Raw genomic sequence first — 22,113 nt, 5'->3', positions numbered from 1 at the left:
GTGAGTCTGTTTTTGTTTTAAAGATATGTTGATTTGTGTCATATTTTAAATTCCACATATAAGTGATATCCTATGGTATTTGTCTTTCTTTTTCTGACTCACTTCGCTTAGTATGATAATCTCTAGGTCCATCCATGTTGATACAAATGGCATTATTTCATTCTTTTTGATGGCTGAGTAATAGTCCATTGTATATATGTACCACATCTTCTTTATCCATTCATCTGTCAGTGGACATTTAAGTTGTTTTCATGTCTTGGCTATTGTAAATAGTGCTGCTGTGAACATAGCGGTGCATGTATCCATTTGAATTATAGTTTTGTCTGGGTATATGCCCAAGAGTGGGATTGCTGGATCATATGGCAACTCTATTTTTAGTTTTTGTTTTTGTTTTTGTTTTTTTTTGCAGCACACGGGCCTCTCACTGCTGTGCCCTCTCCCGTTGTGGAGCACAGGCTCCGGATGCGCAGGCTCAGCGGCCATGGCTCACGGGCCCAGCCACTCCGCGGCATGTGGGATCTTCCTGGACCGGGGCACGAACCCGTGTCCCCTGCATCGGCAGGCGGACTCTCAACCACTGCGCCACAAGGGAAGCCCCTATTTTTAGTTTTTTGAGGAACCTCCATACAATTTTCCGTAGTGGCTGCACCAATTTACATTCCTACCAACAGTGTAAGAGGGCTGTCTTTCCTCCACACCCTCTCCAGCATTTGTTCTTTGTAGACTTTTTAATGATGGCCATTCTGACTGGTGTGAGGTGATACCTCATTGTAGTTTTGATTTACATTTCTCTAATAATTAGCGATGTTGAGCATCTTTTCATGTGCCTATTGGCAATCTGTATGTCTTCTTTGGAGAAATGCCTATTTAGGTCTTCTGCCCATTTTTCGATCGGGTTGTTTGTTTTTTTGTTGTAGAGTTGTATGAACTGTTTGTATAGTTTGCAAATTAAGCCCTTGTTGGTCTCATCATTTGCAAATGTTTTCTCCCATTCTGAAGGTTGTCTTTTTGGTTTGTTTATGGTTTCTTTTGCTGTGCAAAATCTTGTAAGTTTGATTAGGTCCCATTTGTTTATTTTTGTTTTTATTTCTATTGCCTTGGGAGACTGACCTAAGAAAACATTGGTACGATTTATGTTGAAGGAATGTCATGAAGAGCTTTATGCTCATAAATTTGACAATTTAGATAAAATAGAGACATTCCTTAAAAGACACAAGCTACTGAGCTCACTCCAGAAAAAGACAATCTGAATAGCTACGTCTTTTTTTTTTTTAATTTATTTTTGGCTGCATTGGGTCTTCGTTGTGGTGCGTGGGCTTTCTCTAGTTGTGGCGAGTGGGGGCTTCTCTTCATTGCGGTGCGCAGACTTCTTATTGTGGTGCCTTCTCTTGTGGCGGCGCACAGGCTCTGGGCACATGAGCTTCAGTAGTTGTGGCACATGGGCTCAGTAGTTGTGGCTCGCGGATTCTAGAGCGCAGGCTCAGTAGTTGTGGCACATGGGCTTAATTGCTCCGCGGCATGTGGGATCTTTCTGAACCAGGGCTCGAACCCGTGTTCCCTGCATTGGCAGGTGGATCCTTAACCACTGTGCCACCAGGGAAGTCCCTAGCCATATGTCTTCAAAGAAATTTATTTCATAGTTTAAAAGTTTCCTACCAAAGAAAACCCCATGCCCTGATGGCTTCACTGGTGAATTTGACCAAACAGTTAAAGAAGAAATAATAGCAGTTGTACACAAACTCTTCCAGGGGATAGAAGAGTCATGTATTAATTTTCTGTTGCTGCATAATAAATGACTACAAACTTAGTGGCTTAAATCAATATCCATTTATTATCTCAGTTTCTGTAGGTCAGAAGTCCAGTATAACACAACACTGTCCAATATAAAATAAAAATTCTTTAAAAGTCCAGTATAACATGAGTCTGCTCAGTATAACAAGGCTGAAATCAAAGTGCTGGCCAAGCCAAGATCTTGTCTGGAGGCTCTGGTGAAAAATATGCTCCCAAGCTCATTCTTGTTGTTGGCAAAATCCAGTTCCTTGCACTTGTAGGACTAAGGATCTCACTTCCTTGCTGACCATCATCTGGGGCTGCTTTTATCTCCTAGAGGCCGCCCACATTCTTTGCCATGTGGCCCCCCTCTGTCTTTGGGACATCAACAGTGTGTCAAATACTTTTTGTCCTTCTGATTTTGGACCTTTATTACATCTGCAAAATCCCTTCACAGCAGTAACTAGATTCATGTTTAATTAAATAACCGGGAGAAAGTATGTGTACACCAGGGGCTGGAAATCTTAGGGGCTGTCTTAGAATTCTGCCTACCACAAGGAAGGCATACTTCCCAACATATTCTATGAGTTCCGTATCACCCTGATCTTATATCAAAACCAGACAAAGAAATCCCAGCAAGTTATTTTATGGATATCAACAAACTGATTCTAAAATGTATAATGGAGAGGCAAAAGATCTAGAATAGCCAAGTCAATACTGAAGGTAAAGAACAGAATTGGAGGACTGATGCTACCCGATTTCAAGGCTTACTATAAAGCTACAGTAATTAAGACAGTGTGGTATTGGCAAAAGAATAGACAAACAGATCAATAGAACAGAGGAGAGAGACCAGAAATAGACCCACATAAATGTAGTCAACTGATCTTTGACAAAGGAGCAAAGATAGTCTTTTCAACAGGCTGTTGACACCTGTCAGGATGGTAATTATCAAAAACAACAGCAACAACAATGACAAAAGACAACAAGTGTTGGTGAGAATAGGGAGGAATTAGAACCCTTGCACACTGTTGGTGGAAATGCAAAATGGTACAACTACTATGGAAAAATGGTATGGCAGGTTCTCAAAAATTAAAAATAGAACTATCATAGGATCCAAGAATCCCACTTCTGATTATTTATCTGAAAGAATTGAAATCAGTATCTCAAAGAGATATAAGCACTCCTATGTTCATTGTAGCACTATTCATAATAGCCAAGATGTGTGAAAAGCCTAAATGTCCACTGACAGGTGAATGGATAAAGAAAACATGGTATATACATACAATAGAGGGACTTCCCTTGTGGTCCAGTGGGTAAGACTCCAAGCTCCCAATGCAGGGGGCCTGGGATTGATCCCTGGTCAGGGAACTAGATCCTGCATGCATGCTGCAACTAAGAGTTCGCATGCCTCAACCAAGATCCCACATGCCGCAGTGAAGATCCTGGCATGCCGCAACTAAGACCTGGTGCAGCCTAAATAAATAGAAATATTTTACATACAATGGAATACTATTGAGGCTTTAAAAAGAAGAAAACTGCAATATGCAACAACATGGATGAACTCTGAGGACATTATGCTAAATGAAATAAGCCAGTCACAGTAAGACAAATACTGCATGAATCTACTCATATGAGGTATCTTAAGTAGTCAAATTCATAGAATCAAGGAATGGAATGGTGGTTGTCAAGGGCTGGGGTGAGGGGGCAATGGAGAGTTACTAATCAATGGGCGTAAAGTTGCAGTCAAACAAGATGAATAATCTTTAGAGAGCTACTGTGCAACATTGTACCTATATAGTCAGCAATAATAATTTTTACACTTAAAAAATTGTTAATGGGGTAGATCTCATGTTAAAGAGTTCTTATCACAATAAAATAAATTGTGCTGAAACAACTGGACATTCACATGCCAAAAAAGTAATCTAGACACAGAACTTACACCGTTCACAAAAATTAACTCAGACCCAAATGTAAAATGCAAAACTATAGAACTCCTAGAAGATACCATAGGAGAAAAATCTAGATGACTTTGGGTTTGGCAATGACTTTTTAGATAAAACAACAAATGCATGATCCATGTAAGAAAGAATTGACAAGCTGGACTTCATTAAAATTAAAAATTTCTGCTCTGTGAAAGACACTGTCAGGAGAATGAAAAAACCAGTTGCAAACTGGGAGAAAATATTTGAAAAAGAGATATCTGGTAAAGGACTATTATCCTAAATACACAAAGAATTCTTAAAACTCAACAGTAAGAAAATGAACAACCCAATTAAAAAATGAGCCAAAAACCTTAACAGACACCTCACCATAGAAGACATACAAATGGCAAATAAGTATATGAAAAGATAATCCACATCCTATGTCATTAGGGAAATGCAAATGAAAACAGTAATGGGATGCCACTACCATCTATCAGAATGGCCTAAATCCAGAATGCTGACAACACCAAATGCTGGCTAAGATGCGGAGCAACAGGAACTCTCATTCATTGCTGGTGGGAATGGAAAATGGTACAACAACTTTGGAAGACAGTTTGGTAGTTTCTTACAAAGCTAAAGATACTCTTACCACATCATCTGGCAATCACACTCCTTGGTATTTACCCAAAGGGATTGAAAACTTATGTCCATACAAAAAACTGCACGTGGAAATTACCAAAACTTGGAAGCAACCAAGATGTCCTTCAGTGGGTGAATAGATTTATAAACTGTGGTACATCCAGACAACGAAATACTGTTCAGTGCTAAATAGAAATGAGCTATCAAGCCATGAAAAGATATGGAGGAGCTTTAAATGTGTATTACTAAGTTAAAGAAGCTGATCTGAAAAGCTATGATTCCAACTATATGACATTCTGGAAAAGGCAAAACTATGGAGACAGTAAAAAGATCAGTGGTTGCCAGGGGCTAGGGGGAAGGAGTGAGGGATAAAGAGGCAGAGCACAGAAGATTTTTAGAGAAGTGAAAATACTTTGTATGATACTGTAATGGATACATGTCATTACATATTTGACCAAACCCACAGAGTGTACACAGCACGAAGAGTGAACTCTAATGTAAGCTATGGACTTTGAGTGATTATGATGTGCTAATGTAGGTTCATCAATGGTAACAAATGTACCCCTCTGGTGCAGGATGTTGTTAATGGGGGAGGCTATGCATGTGTGGGGGCAGGAGGTATATGGGAAATCTCTGTACCTTCCTCTAAATTTTGCTATGAATCTAAAATTGCTCTAAAAATAAAAAAATCAAAGAAAACTACAGATCAATATCCCTCATAAACATAGATACACAAATGAATGGATAAAAAAAGATGTGGTATATATATTTACAATGGAATACTACTCAGCCTTAAAAAAGAATGAAATCTTGCCATTTGTGACAACATGGATGAGGGTATTATGCTAAGTGAAATAAGTCAGACAGAGAAAGACATATACTATATGATTTCACTCATATGTGGAATATTTTAGAAAAACAAAATAAATGAACAAGCAAAACAAGAACAAACTCATAGATACAGAGAACAGATTGGTGGTTAGCAGAGGGGAACAGGTGTGGGGAGAGGGAGAAATGGGTAATGGGGGTCAATTGTATGGTGATGGATAGAACCTAGACTTTTGGTGGTGAGCATGCTCTAGGGTATACAGAAGTCAAATTGTAATGTACACATGAAAATTACATAATGTTATAAACCAATGTTACTTCAAAAAAAAAGAGAGAAGTAGACAGTTGTGGGGATCCTTTCACAATGTATATAGGTATAAAATCATCATATTGTACACTTTAAATACATTACAATTTTATTTGTCAATTATACCTCAATAAAGCTGAGAAAACCCCCACAGATACATGAGTTTTTAAGAAAATTCGAGCAAATCAAATCCAACACAATATATGAAAAAGATAATACATAATGACGAAGTGGGTTTTAATCCCAGGAATACAAGGTTAGCTTAGCACTTGAAAACCAATCAATGTAATTCACCATATTAATGAACTAATAAAGAAAAACCATATGATCATCTTGATTGATGCCAGTAAAGCATTTGACAAAATCCAACATCCATTTCTGATAAAATAAAATAAAAAAGAAGCAATAAACAATCTCTTAGAAATTTGGGGGCTACTTTAATCTGATAAAGGGCACCTACATAAAAACTACAGCTAATTTCATTCTTTTTTTTGGCCATGCCGCGTGGCTTGCAGGATCTTAGTTCCCTGACCAGGGATTAAACTTGGGGCCACGGCAGTGAAAGTGCTGAGTCCTAACCACTGGACCATCAGGGAACTCCCTCATTCTTTTTTTTAATTGAAATATAGTTGATTTACAATGTGTTAATTTCTGCTGTACAGCAAAGTGATTCAGTTTTATATATATATTCTTTTTTTAATATTCTTTTCCATCATGGTTTATCACAGAATATTGAATATAGTTCTCTAGGCTGTACAGTAGGACCTTGTTTATCCATTCTATATATAATAGTTTACATCTGCTAATCCCAAACTCCCAATCCATCCCCCCACCTTGGCAACCACAAGTCTGTTCTCTATGTCTGTAAGCCTGTTTCTGTTTCATAGATAAGTTCATTTGTGTCATATTTTAGATTCCACATATAAGTAATATCATATGGATGGGATGCTTTAATCCTTCCTTCCTTCCTCTCCTCCTCCCTCCCTCCCTTCTTTCCTTCCTTCCCTCCTTCCCTCCTTCCCTTCCTGATGCCCGCTTACCTGGGGCTGCGGCTCTGGCCGAGTCCACAGGGCCAGGCCCTCAGGCTGCTCTCCCACTAGGTGGTATGCTGTTTAATTTTAATTTTATACTGTATTGGAGTATAGTTGATTAATAGTGTTGTGTTAGTTTCAGGTGTACAGCAAAGTGATTCAGTTATACATATTCATGCATATATATTTTTTTCAAATTTTTCCCATTTAGGTTATTACAGAATATTGAGCAGAGTTCCTTGTGTTATACAGTAGGTCCTTGTAGGTTAGGCTGCGGGATCTTAGTTCCTTGACCAGGGATCGAACCTGGGCCCCTGCAGTGAGAGCATCAAGTCTTAACCACTGGACCGCCAGGGAATTCCCTAGGCTGTTTATTTTTTTTTAAGTTTTATTTATTATTTACTTTAATTTATTTATTTTTGGCTGCATCGGGTCTTAGTTGCAGCATGTGGGATTTTCTTTGAGGCATGTGGGATCTTTCATTGGGGCACAGGGCTCTTCATTGTGGAGTGCAGGCTTCTCTCTAGTGACATGCAGGTTGTCTCTCTCTAGTTGTGTTGTGCAGGCTCCAGGGTGCGTGAGCTCTGTAGTTTGCGGCACGCAGCCTCTAGTTGAGGTGTGTGAGCTCAGTAGTTGTGGCCTGCGGGCTTAGTTGCCCCGTGGCATGTGGGATCTTAGTTCCCCGACCAGGGATCGAACCCGCATCCCTTGCATTGCAAGGCGGATTCTTTACCACTGGACCACCAGGGAAGTCCCAAAGCTGTTTATTTATTTATTTATATTTATTTATATATTTTTAACATCTTTATTGTAGTATAATTGCTTTACAATGGTGTGTTCGTTTCTGCTTTATAACAGAGTGAATCAGCTATACATATACATATATTCTCATATCTCTTCCCTCTTGCGTCTCCGTCCCACCTTCCCTATCCCACCCCTCTAGGTGGTCAGAAAGTACCGAGCTGATCTCCCTGTGCTATGTGGCTGCTTCCCACTAGCTATCTATTTTACATTTGGTAGTGTATATAAGTCCATGCCACTCTCTCCCTTCGTCCCACCTTACCCTTCCCTCTCCCCGTATCCTCAAGTCCATTCTCAACGTCTGCATCTTTATTCCTGTCCTGCCCCTAGGTTAGTCAGAACCATTTTTTTAAATTTTAGATTCCATATATATGTGTGAGCGTACGGTATTTGTTTTTCTCTTTCTGACTTACTTCACTCTGTATGACAGTCTCTAGGTCCATCCACCTCACTATAGATAACTCAATTTCGTTTCTTTTTACGGCTAATATTTCATTGTATATATGTGCCACATCTTCTTTATCCATTCATCTGTCAATGGACACTTAGGTTGTTTCCATGACCTGGCTATTGTACATAGTGCTGCAGTGAGCATTGGGGTGCATGTGTCTTTTTGAATTATGGTTTTTTTCTGAGTATATGCCCAATAGTGGGATTGCTGGGTCATATGGTAGTTCTATTTTTAGTTTTTTAAGGAACCTCCATGCTGTTCTCCATAGTGGCTGTACCAATTTACATTCCCACCAACAGTGCAGGAGGGTTCCCTTTTCTCCACACCCTCTCCAGCATTTATTGTTTGTAGATTTTTTGATGATGGCCGTTCTGACCGGTGTGAGGTGATACCTCATTGTAATTTTTATTTGTATTTCTCTAATGATTAATGATGTTGAGCATTCTTTCATGTGTTTGTTGGCAATGTGTATATCTTCTTTGGAGAAATGTCTATTTAGGTCTTCTGCCCATTTTTGGATGGGGTTTTTTGGGGTTTTTTTGATATTGAGCTGCATGAGCTGCTTGTTAATTTTGGGGATTAATCCTTTGTCAGTTGCTTCGTTTGCAAATATTTTCTCCCATTCTGAAGGTTGTCTTTTCGTCTTATGTTTTCCTTTGCTGTGCAAAAGCTTTTAAATTTCATTAGGTCCCATTTGTTTATTTTTGTTTTTATTTCCATTTCTCTAGGCGGTGGGTCAAAAAGGATCTTGCTGTGATTGATGTCATAGAGCGTTCTGCCTATGTTTTCCTCTAAGAGTTTTATAGTGTCTGGCCTTACATTTAGGCCTTTAATCCATTTGGAGTTTATTTTTGTGTATGGTGTTAGGGAGTGTTCTAATTTCATTCTTTTACATGTAGCTGTCCAGTTTTCCCAGCACCACTTTTTTTTTTTTTTTTTTTTGCGGTATGCGGGCCTCTCACTGTTGTGGCCTCTCCCGCTGCAGAGCACAGGCTCCAGACGCACAGGCTCAGCGGCCATGGCTCACGGGTCCAGCCACTCCGCGGCATGTGGGATCTTCCCGGTCCGGGGCACGAACCCGTGTCCCCTGCATTGGCAGGAGGACTCTCAACCACTGCGCCACCAGGGAAGACCCCAGCACCACTTATTGAAGAGGCTGTCTTTTCTCCATTGTATATTCTTGACGAGGCTGTTTATTTTTAATTGTGGAAATACATGCTCACCATGAAAAAGACAGCAAAAATGCTGCTACTGCCTCCACCAGCGCCGCCACCATCACCACAATAATAATAATACAGATAGGGAATTCCCTGGTGGTCCAGTGGTTAGGACCCTGAGTTCTCACTGCTGAGGGCCCAGGTTCAATCCCTGGTCAGGAACTAAAATACATTACAAAATGACCATCATGTTAAGTCTAGTTACCATCTGTCACTATACAAAGTTATTACAGTATTACTGACTATATTCCCTATGCTGTATGTTAGTTTCCTGTGACTTATTTTTCTAGGTTGAAGTTTGTGTCTCTTAATCCCCTTCACCTATTTCGCCCAAACCCCCCCACCCCCCCACCCCCACCCCCACCCCCCTTCCCTCTGGCAACCACCAGTTTGCTCTCTGTTATCTGTAAGTCTGTTTCTGTTTTTTGTTTTCCTATTTTTTGACCACGCTGTGAGGCATGCAGGATCTTAGTTCCCCAACCAGGGATCGAACCTTTGCCCCCTGCGGTGGAAGCATGGTGTCTTAACCGCTGGACCACCAGAGAAGTCCCTGTTTCTGTTTTGTTTTGCTTGTCTGTTTTGTTTTTGAGATCCTATATATAAGTGAAATCACACGATATTTGCCTTTCTCTCTGATTTATTTCACTTAGCATAATACCCTCTAGGTCCATCCATGTTGCTGCAAATGGTGTTATTTCGTTCTTTTTTATGGCTGAGTAATATTCCATTGTATACATGTATCACATCTTCTTTATCCATTCATCTGTTGATGGACATTTAGGTTTCTTCCTTGTCCTGGCTATTGTAAATAGTGCTGCAATGAACACTGGGGTGCATGTATCCTTTTGAATTATAGATTTCTCTGGGTACATGCCCAGTAGTGGGATTGCTGGGTTATATGGTAGTTCTATTTTTAGTTTTTTAAGGAACCTCCATACTGTTCTCTATAGTAGCTGTATCAATTTACATTCCCACCAACAGTGCAAGAAAGTTCCCTTTTCTCCACACCCTCTCCAGCATTTATTGTTTGTAGATTTAAACAAAATGTTTTTGTTTATTTTTGGCTGCATCAGGTCTTAGTTGCGGCACACAGGATCTTCGTTGAGGCATGTGGGATCTTTTGTTGTGGCGCGCGGGCTTCTCTCTAGTTGCGACGTACAGGTTTTCTCTTCTCTAGTTGTGGCGTGCAGGCTCCAGAGCACATGGGCTCTGTAGTTTGTGGCACGCAGGCTCTCTAGTCGAGGCTCACGAGCTCAGTAGTTGTGGTGGGTGGGCTTAGTAGCCGCGAGGCATGTGGGATCTTAGTTCCCTGAACAGGGATTGAACCCTCATCCCCTGCATTACAAGGTAGATTCTTTACCACTGGACCACCAGGGAGGTCTCTGTTTGTAGGTTTTTTTTTTATTATTTATTTATTTATTTTAGTAAATTTATTTATTTATTTACTTTTGGCTGCGTTGGGTCTTCGTTGCTGCGTGCAGGCTTTCTCTTATTGCGGTGAGTGGGGGCTACTCTTTGTTGTGGTGTGCAGGCTTCTCATTGTGGTGGCTTCTCTTGTGGAGTATGGGCTCTAGGCACACGGGCTTCAGTAGTTGTGGCACACAGGCTCAGTAGTTGTGGCTCGCGGGCTCTAGAGCGCAGGCTCAGTAGTTGTGGCGCACAGGTTTCATTGCTCCACGGCATGTGGGATCTTCCCAGAGCAGGGATCGAACCCGTGTCCCCTGCATTGGCCGGCAGATTCTTAACCAGTGAGTCACCAAGGGAAGTTCCTGTAGATTTTTTAATGATGGCCATTCTGACCGGTGTTAGGTGATACCTCATTGTAGTTTTGATTTGCATTTCTATAATAGTGATGTTGAGCATCTTTTCATTGTGTTTGTTGGCCATCTGTCATTTGTGTTTCTTCTTTTCTGAATTGCCTTTTCATGTCCTTGGATGTTTTTCTGTTGGGGAGTTTGTCTCTTAGTGATTTGTAAATAAAAAAATATATATACAGTAAGGATTAACCCATTGCCTGTTAGAGATGTATTTTTTCCTAGATTGCCGTTGCTTTTTAATTCTTCTCGTGGTGTTGCCAATGTTTTAGTAGTCAAATATATCAGTCTTTTCCATTATAATGTCTTTTGTAGTTTTTAGTGTTAGATTTTCCATATCCCAGATCACTTGTTATTTGCCCCCAAAAATAAGTTCACGTTTTTCACACTTGAATCTTCCATTTGGAATTTATTTAGTGTGAATTGCAGAGCAAACTTTCTATTTCTCCCCCTTCCAATACTTAGGCAAGTTTCCCAAACTTAACATTGACAAAGCTATTCCTTCCCCAACTGGTTCTTGGTGCTTCATTTTCTCTTTACAGTAGACCATAGCACACTGAATAGTCATGGCTTGAAGCCATTCTCTGTCAGGTCTGCTCATTTCAGCTTCCACCTTGCTTAGCATGTCTGTTTTCCAAAGTCTCAAGGCCAGCTATACTTGCAAATGAAGACAGTAAGCCTGTTCATTTATTTGCCTCTTTTTATGCTTCTCACACGAGTTTTGCAGCATCCTTCTTCACATGGATCCCAAACACTGCTTCTTAAGATTATTCCTAGGTATTTTATGTTACTGTTGTGAAGGGAATCTATTTCCTGTTGTTTTCTAACTGGTCATTGCTTGTATTTGAGAAAATGTTTAATCCTGCTACCCCTGCCTATCGAGTCTTTGTGTATCCATTGCTCCCTGAACTTTCCCAACACCTAACCCCTTCCCTTCAGTGAGTTTTTGGAAAGCAGTGACTTCTCAGTGTTGTCAGTACATGGTAAGCGCTCAGTAAAAATGTTTATGTTGGGTAATAATTGTTTCTCCAGCCAAGACATATTATGTTTCATAAGTATAGAGCCATACATCCCAGTTTATCTGGGTTTGTTTGCACTTGTGGCCCAGCATAATTTTTTTTTTTGGTGGCTGTGCCACGTGGCATGTAGGAATCTTAGTTCCCTAACCAGGGATTGAACCCGCGCCCCCAGCAATGGAAGCATGGAGTACTAACCACTGGACCACCAGGGAAGTCCCACAGCATAATTAATAACACCCTTTTTATTTTAAAATTTGCCCAACTTTGGATGATAAGTTATATGGTCACCCTAATTATAAGAAAAGGGGACTATTTTAATAAGGAGATAACCAGTAGTAATTGTAACACACACATCAGTGGAGGGAATTATTAGGGGGCAAAAAGAGACATGTTTAATCATATCATGAAAGCAGCTATTAATTAGCCTTCACGTAGAATTAGGCCTGTTATTGACTTCCCTGATACCTGCCTCAAATTCATTTGGAACTATTAAATTGTCCATCTCAAAAAACTTACTTTGAAATACCTCAGGTGTAGAAAAGTTATAAAGTATTATAGTATTATAAGAAATACTTATGTACCCAGCACCACCCAGCTTAAGAAATAAAACATTTAATTTAAGCCCTCTGGGTAATGTACCTCTTCCCAACTGCATCCCCTTTTGTCCCCCATAGCTCATCCTGAACATCATGCAGTACTGTCATACTTATGCATGGGCTTCCATACTCTTCATACATGTGGTTTTTCATGTTCTTGGTACACATGTATGTAGTATTGTTTTGCAATTTTTAAACAGGCAGGTCTCATACATTTTTGCTTATCTTTGAGATTGTGTATGTTGATATATGCAATGGATATTTTTACTATTGTATAGGATTTCTTTATATTAATTTATCAGATTATACTTGTTGGACAATAAATGTTTACACGAATGTTTTGTTCATTATAACCAGGCCTCTTGCTGGACTCACTTAAGCTCTAATAACTTTTGATTCTCTTGGTTTAGCAAAATAGTTTCTCTTCAACAGCTATACCTTGTTTCCTGCTTTATGGAAATGGCTAGAACTTGCAGAACAGTGTTAATGGTGATAATTGACCACTTTATGCTTGCAGTGTGATGTTGACTGTTGGTCTGATGCTACCTTATCAAGGTAGTATCTTTACAAGTTACCAGGAATAGTTACTGTTGGCAAATGCCTTTCATCTACTGTCAAAAGGTTTTTCTCTTTTGACATTGAGGTGATGAATATCCCATAGGCAAATCATACTCAGTCACATTAGGTTTTTGTGGTATGCCATTGAGTTAGATTCATTTATTTCCTTCAGGATTATTCCATCTGTACTCCGAACTTCCACACCCGACTCCCAACCCTTGCACCCCTTTCAAATTTAAATGGTCAGAGCTTTATTCTACTTTGATTTCTCAAAGAACCAGTTCTTAAGTGTATTGATCAATTCTACTGTATTTCTGCTTATTTGTTCCTTTTATTTTAAAGCCCTGGTGGACTCCCAGCCTCATCTCAGGCCACTATCCTTTGCTCAAGCCTTGCCCTATCAACTGGACTCTTGCTGCATTGAGCTAGATTACCCTGTTCTTCTTAATCTTCACTCTCACACAGACTTATGATTCAACCCAAATGCCACTGACAATAGAAAGCCTTTCCTGATCTCCCAGGCTAGACCAGGTACTTGTGCTGGGCACCCAGATCCCCTTCAGAACTGATCTGTCTCTATCCCTTGACTAGAAGCTCAATAGGCCGGACAGGGTTGATTCATCTGTCTTCTCAGTGGTCAGGAGGGCCAGGAACAGACAAGTGTGAACATTGGAAGGAAAAAAAAAAAGATTAGCTGCCATTTGCATCAGGACAAAGGGATCAGGTTAAGGACAGACACACCACTGCTTTCCTAGATCCACACTTTGGGACATGGTCAAGGGGAAAAGAGAAGTAGAGCCTTGGAGAATGAGAAAAACCACACAAAGCAAGTACCACTTGAGGTTATTTTTCTAACTGAACTTTTATTACTTTTTTCTTTGAAGGCTGGAACCATCAAAGTCCTTAGATCAACTTTAAGTGCTGGATGGAGTAAAAAAAACCACAAAAGACTGTTGGGCGATCTGTGAACAGACTGGCAAACAAGCAGATGACAAAACAAAACCAAAAAGGATGGAAAGACTGTTCTGGGGAGCTAGTCAAATTATTTGCTTATAAAATTTGTTAGAAATAAACTAAAACATTAATAAATGAAATCAAAATTTTAAACTGAGCTCCAGGCTTGAAACTGTTATAAAGGCTCAGGAAATAGAACCTTCAGTTGGGTTGAGTGAATTCTCTTACAACCTGCTGGTTTGTTCCCCTAGAGCAAGGCGATGCTTTGTCCTTGGCTGCAATCTCTAACACCATCACCACCCCCAAGTGCAGATCCCATTCTGAAAAAGATCCCCCCAGTTCCTGATGACTCTGAAGGAGGAGGATGCACCCATGTGGTGACAGAGATGGCTTTCTGGAGAGTCCACTGGATTTCTTCTCCAGCCATCTAACATGTGCTCAAGAGGGTTTATTTCTTTTTAAACTTGAAAAAAACTCCATTGTGAAAAGTGAGTTATGAAGAGTGCTCTTTATTTGAAACCTCCACAACACAGACGCCAATCTTGTCTCGCATTGAATCATTAGCTGTGCACATCAACACATTCCAAGCACAAATTAAGAAATGCAAACAGAACAAAAAAATATATATATATATAATTTTTTCCCCTATCCAAAGGTTTCAAGTCTCAATGCAGCAAATCCTTCTGAACACAGAATCTGAGGAGCACACTGTTCAAACAGTTGGGACAAACGGGTCCCTGTAAAGGCTATTGCCTTTTCAATACATGGGTGAGGGATCCTGGACGGCATGGAACGGGGAGAGGAGGTGAGAAAAAGGGAGCGGGGAGAGAGAATGAGCAGGAAAGGGGGAACGGGTATGCGCTGGGGAAGATGGGGCAGCTGGGACACACACATGGTGAGTTGGTGGATTTTCACTTATTGGTTTTTGACATTTTCTTTCTGGTTCTTTTTTGTTTTCATTATTCCATTTCCCCCCATTCCCAGGTCCAACAATGGTAGAAAAACCCCACAGTGGTGGGCGGGGCCTTATTAGGCCAGCCCAAAGCCTTCAGAGCACTCCTGGATGGCCAATAGTAGCATGTGGCGGAGCTTCTCAAAGCTCTCATAGGCAGGCAGGTCCAGCTGATTAAAACTAGGGAAAGAAGAAAGATCAATTCATGACAAAAGATGATAACCAAATCTGTGTTCCCATGGTGCCCACTTGACTTCTGCTTGTAGACTCCCAATCCTGTCCTAGCCTTGTCTGCCCTCCTCTAATCTGGCCCCAATACTGGCCACCAGGCACCTAAAACATAATCTGACCCTGTCACTCCTCCTTAAACACCACGGCCCTACATGAAAGCTCCAAGGAGGTATTCAGGGTCACTGGTCACCCCTGCCGAGTTCTTTAGCATTCTGCTCGTGCAACTCCTTGCTCTGGCTACGTTGAGCCCTGGAATACACCTTGTTCTCACATGGCAGTGTTCACCTGCAATGTCACCCCAGCCCCACTGTGAGTCTGGGCCAGCTTCTCATCTCAAATATCATCTTCTCCACAAAACCCACCAAATTGTGAGTTACCCCAGGTCCAGGGTACCCGGGGCCAGATTTGCGCTCCTGACCACGGGTAGGGGCCTAGAAGTAGCAAATATGCAAATTCAATCTAAATGCTGAAAAGGAGAACAAAGCCTTCCTCTTACCATGTGTGAGCTGAAGGCAGGCGGTCTGTGGACCTGTCATCTCGATGGATCTGAAACTTCTGAATGCCATTCATGCCTTCAAGGGCAGCAAAACCTTGCAGGGGCACCTTGGAAGTACCCGTGACAAACTGGAGGAACTTGGCACGGTCAGCTTGATCGAAAGAACGCAATGCTCTCCAGAACCACTGGATCTACAGGAATGAACATAAGAAGCCAGTGTTAGGTAGAGAGTTCTTCGAAGAAAGGGGGATGGGATTTGGAATGTTAGGCAAGTCTCTTCTGTGAGACAGGTTTCAGTTCCTCCATTCACAAGATGAGCAAGGAGATCACCTGAAAACTGAAACTCCAGAAGAGTGAAGAGTTAGGTACAGGTAAGCTGTCACTCAAAACTCCCTTCCCCTAAGAGTACTGGTTTATTTGGTGTCATATAAACTAACACTGCTTAAGGATACAGGAAGGGATGCCAGCAGCAGCTCACCTGAATAGAGTTGGACTGGTACTTGTGGTATTCAGTGTTGGATTTCAAATCGTCAATGTCGATTGTGGGCAGTCCTGATATGAGCAGCTCTAACTCCTGCTCAGTGAAGATGGAAATGAGGCGCTTTGGAATGATCTCATAGAAACCTTCTAAGAAAGCCGCCAGCTGTTTGCGGATGGCTCCTGGGGAGAGAACCAACAAGCCACGTGGCATCTGAACTCATACAACTGTTAGAGGTCAGAGATCCCCAATCTGGCAGGATGCTGACTGATCTGCCTACCTCACCTACCACTCTGTTTCTAGGCCCCCATATGAGGGTGGATGAAGGGAAATATTTTTTGGTCAGGTTTTTGGACTCCTTTTATGCAAGGCATTTGTGGCTGGCATAGGGGAAGAGAAGAAACAATGTCTGTGAAATGAGTGAGGCCTGACCTTGCCCCATACTGAGCAACTAGGGGGTCTAACGGACATTTCCCCTACCTGTCATTCTCATCTGGCACACCAGGTGTACATACTCCTTCTTATTCTCCTCTGTTACCAAGATGTTGGCCCCATTGGGTTTGAGGTCACGAACTTCACACACTCCAAACTCTTGGACCTAGAATACCCAAAACCAATAATATGAATCAGGCTTGGTCTAGGATGGAACTTACATAGATACCTGGAAACACACCCTAAACTCTTTGCTGAATCCTGGGCAAGGAGATGAAGCAAGGTCATAAAAAACAGTGACTTTTCTCATGAGCTCATAAATCCCTAATAGGGAAAGGCCAAGGGTTTGGTCCTAAAACATACGGAAACTATCAATAGTAAAAGGGAAAAGGGCATGGATAACATACATAATGTAACACAACAGAATCTTTATGGAAAGCAATTTGGGCGAAGAGTAACCTTGAAATTTGTTTTTCATTTATGTCTATTTGTACAATTTTTCTAGAGTGAACTGACTTTGGGAATGAAGAATAATGTACTAGAGCATTTTTTCAAAATATAGAGGAAACTAGGAAACAGCCTGGATTGTTTTACAAATTCTGGTTTTTCTGTTTGTGCCATCTCATGCAAATACCCACTGTTCTCTGCCAGATGGGGAACGGGGAATGTGACTTAAGACATCAAGATGCTTCCTTAGAAGCATTAGAGGTTATCCAATGCCAGTTCAAGGACAACCCCATAATGGGTTTCCTAGACTAGCTGGGATGTGCTATGGTCAGGATCTCCGGACCTACCTCAGTGCTGAAGGTGAGGTCATAGCCTAGTGTGGAGACATCATTTTCCAGCAGATAAACCAGGCCCTGGTAGAAGTGGTAATCTTCGCTCTCCATGTCTGTATATCTAGATAAACAAAATTAGGGTCACGGGTTGGGGTGGAGGACAGGCAGCCTAGTGATGGGACACAAGAAAAGGGACCAGATTTCCAGGACTGAAGACAGTCCCAGGTTTGTGCCACATCCTCACCTGACAGACTTGCCCAAGATGTGTTTGTAGAAGGACCGAGTAAAGTAGCACTCCAGGAGGCGGTTGTCATATACAGCTTTGGCCACGATGCGTCCGACAAACTTGAAGTAGCTAAGGTGGTTGGGGTTGCAGTGGGAAGATGGATTGATGGTGTATGTGACCCGATCACCAGGTGAGGTACGGAACAAGGCATACATAGGGTTAAACATCTCCCGAGAGATGATCATATACCACTCCCGCAGGAGCCCTCCAGCATCTTGCCCTTCTTCTCCTTCAAACACTATATACCTGTATAAGAGAGCAGAAACAGGGATGTGCAGAAAGCCCAGGACAAATCCATTCTTTTGCATAGCATGACCTGAGAGAGCGATTGTGAAGGAGTAGCTGGGAGACTGGGTGGAGAAGACGGGTGACAGTTCAGTGAGATTATCTAAGCTGGATTCCTCTTAGGAATTCCTACTGGGGAGGGCAGCACCTCCCTAAGTTCCCCTGCACATTTGGGCCCCAAGTAAGCCTTCACTACCACGTAGGGAGGGTCCCAACCCTCCCATCCTATTTATTCTCTGCTCTGGGCTCTTACAATCGATTCTTCATTTCTTCAGGGGATTTCCGGTGCAGCTCACGATAGGAGTCTTCAAACACATGGTCACGGCGGACGTGCACAGCCATGTCTTCTTTCCGGAGCCCCTCATCCAAACGCTCCAGCTCTTGGCGGAAATATCTTGGGAGGTAGGAAAGGAAGGAAAGTAAGATTAGGAGTGGCAGAGTAAACTTTTGTTTGCCTGATTAGGATGAAGATCCGCAGTGATGTTCCCCTCATCCTCCAGACACTTTGATCCCTCCAGTGTTTGGGAGAGGCAGGTCATTCACTACCAACTCTAAATTTTTCCCATCTCCATCGAATAGGGGCCCACAGACATTATGGCATGGAATTTCTGCAATAAGCAGGTAAGCATGTGTAGGTGCACAGGAAGGAAGAGAAGAGTAAAAAATGACAGGAGTGTTGTGGAGGCTCGCCCCCCCACGAGCCCTGCTGTGGCTACCTACACCTCCTGTATTACCCCAAAGGAAGGACCGGGACTTTAGAAATCATGTGATTAAACAAAGGCTTGCATTTCTCTGATGAAGAATGGAGACTGGGTTGGAGAAGGCCAAGGAGTATTTAGGTACAATGATTGTCCATGGCACAGATGAGTCTCTGCCCGCCCCCCGACCCCCCAGCACCATTCTAAGGGCTGCCACCAAGGGAAACTTCTTTCCCTGAAAACATCATCCCAGGAGAAATTTTGGCTCCTTTCTGGGAGAGGAGATACCATTTAGAGAGTTCCCATCCCCCCAACACCAGGGCACATACTTGCGCTTGACATCAAAGTCGAGGACACGAATGTAGTCTACCAGGACAGCAAAAGGCCCGTCAGCAAGGTGGGTGGTGGACTGCCGTAGGATCTGGTTTAACACAGTGCGATGAGTCTCTGGGGGGAGAAAGGACAGCAGGAATCAGCACATCACGGGTCTCAGAAGAATGAATGAAAGCCAACCAGCCAGCAACTCTCTCTTCCTTGTTTCAGGGGAAAAAAACGTAGTGTGGCACACAAGGACTTCCAGATCCAGTCCCTACCTCACTAGCCTCACTTTCCAACACACACACACACACACACACACACACACACACACACACACACACACACACACACACACACACACACACACACACACACACACACACACACACACACACACACACACACACACACACACACACTCACTCACTCACTCTCTCTCTCTCTCTCTCTCTCACCCTGCAAATCAGCTAAGAACAAAATGTATGAATTGACCCTGTAAAAAAAATGAAGCCTTCTACATTTGGCGGCCTAAGAGTTCTCTGTACCTGCAAAGCGAAGAAACTTCTGTGTGTCAGGGGGCAGGCTTGATGAGATGTGCATAGACGAGGGCTCCCGGGAGAAGAATGGGTCAAGGGAGGAAGGAGTGGCTGGGGTTAAGGGGGCAGGGGAGAGTGGAGGAGGCTCGTCCTTGATGTGTGCCAGCTGGCTCTCACGGGTGTCTCGGACAGGAGGCTTGCTCTCCCGCTCTGTGGCATGGACCAGAAAGAAGGCCTCGACGGCAGGCTGTAGTACTGGGGGTAGGAACGATAGGATAGTGACAATTTACTTTATAAACTTCAACATACAAACCTCTTCCCCCCTCATAATCAAATTTCAAAAGTACTACATGAAAAAGTAAAGAAAACTTGCAGGAGAAATATAATGGTGCCACAGAGGAAGTCAGAGCTTCCAGAGAAAAATGGGATAGGCAACCAGTTATAAAGATTCCCCCGGTCTAAAAAGTAAAAGATACCAGCTACCAAAAGAGAAGGCTAGTCTTTTTTCTGACAATGAAGTCAGAGAAAAAAAATCCTCTTCTTTAAACTCCTATTATGGAGATCCGACGGAGAAGAGTAATCTGGAAGGAAGAAAATTAAGCTGGCAGAAAGGGCCCCAGAGCAGATCAGCGGACCTGGGCTCTCCCTCAGGCCACAACTCACCTAGCACCGCATGCTGGTCATGGGATTCCTCCAGTTCCTTTAGGCACTCTCCCAGCATGTCCCACAGCTCATCTAAGCTCAGTTGCTCGCTGAGCAGGGGTAACTCAGGTGGCCTCTCCTCCTTCTCCTTCTCCCCCTGTGGAGTTCCATCTGAGCCTAGTGGGCACAGAGAGGAGAGACTGGGAAGCCCCTGAGGCTTTTCCTTCCTTCAGACCAAATGCACAGGCCATTAGACAGATCAAGTAAATTGGTCCACTGGCCACTGAGTAATTGAGTGACATCTGAAAGCAAGCTCTAGTCCTATACTGGATGGCATTTAAACTTAAACTGAATAAAATTAATACAAGAAAAAGTTTGTCTAGTTGCACTAGACACTTTTCAAGTGCTCAATAGCTACATGTAGCTAACGGCTACTGAAGGAAAATTCTACCAGACAGCATTGGTCTTCTCATTGCCTTACTAGCTCCCAGAAAACCTATGGATTATTAAATGATTTAATATATTTTAAAAACTGGATGTCCTATGACAACACTATCCCACAGGAATGTGTTAAAAGGGTGCCAAAAAGCATTCTATATGAAATTAACCTTGAGAAATGCTGATAATAATAGCATCCACTGTGTGCCAGGTACTGCTCTAAATGCTATATATACACGTGTTAACTCAATCCTAACTATGAATATCCCTATTTTAAATGAGGAAACAGAGAGGTTTGCCTCAGGTCCCAGAGATAGTAAATGGGGAGACAAGACTCAAACGTATGCTGTCTCCACACAGTATCATCACAGTTTCTTGTTTCTTTACTACAGAAATTGCAGTGTGTGCTATGATTCTCCAATGAGGACCAGGTGGTGATGGTTAGTGATCTTAGTTGATTGGTACCGGCCTATCAACATACAGAAACCAGGGTTCACTTGAACAAACTGGAAAACACTGAGCTTATGTATGTTGGAAGGAGGGGATCCAGCAGCCATTCCATGAAGACTGGTTCTCCCTTTTGTTGGGCTGGAAATGGGAAGTAGTACTGACCAATGGACTGAGTATCTTGAGCACTGGGAGATGGCTGGTCCACATCCATGGGTGATTCCTCCCTTCGGACAGATGCCTCTGACTGGCTTGACTCCGACTGGATAAAAGGGAGACAAAGTCACATAAAGGGTGCAACTCTGCTTTCCTCAGGGACAGGCGAGAGGCTGTCCTACAATCTCTCACATATCATAAGCTTGGAAAGAAGCCTCCCATGTCTTCCCATATGGAAAGAAGTTTCCTTAGGTAGCTCTCCAGGACAAAACAATGGCCTTCCCACCTCCTTTGCTGTCCTCCACCCTGAGCTAGCAAGTTTTTGCAAAGAGCTCCCTGGATGCCCCATTTGCCTCCACTCTATTCCAGGCCTGTGTCCAGTCAGGCACCATCCTCCTGGACTTCAAGACTTCTAGGGACAGTTTACACACGTATATATACCTATATATAAAACTCAGATGGGCAGAAGGTAGGTTTACTCTTTGTTCCTTTTTGCTCACAAAAGGGGAAATAACGGCAATGAATTAGTGCAATCTTTGATGGGTGGGATTGGCTTTTTAAAAAAGCCAACATCTGTCCTATCAGGTGTGGGAAAGAGACTAGGCAGAAAAAATACTCCAGAATAATAGTTCTCTATCCCTTTCTACCCTGCCAGAACTACAGCCCTTAAATTCTAGGCTGTTCCCAGCATGCTCAATGAAATCACACTGTATAATAGTAATTACAGACAAAGAAAAAATAGGCCTCAAGATATTCTTATTTCCCGGGTCTTGGGAAGGCAACTTGCATGTTGTTACAAGGACAGGAAAACAATGAGTGCCACAGCATATATACATGATGCCAGGCTTTCCCTACAGCCACTCTGTGCTGAGATCCCAACAATGAACTGACTACCTAGGAACCTGAAAAGGCTTCCTCCTAAAAGTGCCCAAGTGCCTGGGTGCCAAAGGAGTATGAAGAATAGAGGCAGAGACCAGGGTGGAGGGATCAGCCATAGCCAGAAGAGGCTGTTTGGGATGTGTACCAAGCTTG

At 42.4% G+C, this 22,113-nt stretch overlaps 1 protein-coding gene across 8 annotated transcripts in view; it reads right to left on the bottom strand.

Annotated features, from left to right (window-relative positions):
• Positions 1–14,396: 14,396 nt before the first annotated feature.
• The window catches only part of HUWE1 (HECT, UBA and WWE domain containing E3 ubiquitin protein ligase 1), a 143,367-nt gene continuing 135,650 nt past the window's right edge, over positions 14,397–22,113 (bottom strand). For all 8 annotated transcript variants that reach the window (XM_060138841.1, XM_060138846.1, XM_060138845.1 and 5 more), the window contains 11 exons: positions 21,091–21,187; positions 20,062–20,217; positions 19,408–19,653; positions 18,874–18,991; positions 18,100–18,240; positions 17,520–17,807; positions 17,291–17,396; positions 16,545–16,662; positions 16,065–16,246; positions 15,587–15,777; positions 14,397–15,039 (listed from right to left, as the gene is read on the bottom strand). In XM_060138841.1, the coding sequence (XP_059994824.1) occupies positions 14,937–15,039; positions 15,587–15,777; positions 16,065–16,246; positions 16,545–16,662; positions 17,291–17,396; positions 17,520–17,807; positions 18,100–18,240; positions 18,874–18,991; positions 19,408–19,653; positions 20,062–20,217; positions 21,091–21,187 (1,746 nt within the window). In that variant the 3' untranslated portion in view covers positions 14,397–14,936. The remainder of the gene's footprint in view (positions 15,040–15,586; positions 15,778–16,064; positions 16,247–16,544; positions 16,663–17,290; positions 17,397–17,519; positions 17,808–18,099; positions 18,241–18,873; positions 18,992–19,407; positions 19,654–20,061; positions 20,218–21,090; positions 21,188–22,113) is intronic.

This window comes from Lagenorhynchus albirostris, chromosome X (assembly GCF_949774975.1).
Source record: "Lagenorhynchus albirostris chromosome X, mLagAlb1.1, whole genome shotgun sequence".
NCBI classification, from domain to species: Eukaryota; Metazoa; Chordata; class Mammalia; order Artiodactyla; family Delphinidae; genus Lagenorhynchus; species Lagenorhynchus albirostris.
Note: the sequence above shows the minus strand (reverse complement) of the source record. Positions and strands in the feature narration are given on the sequence as shown.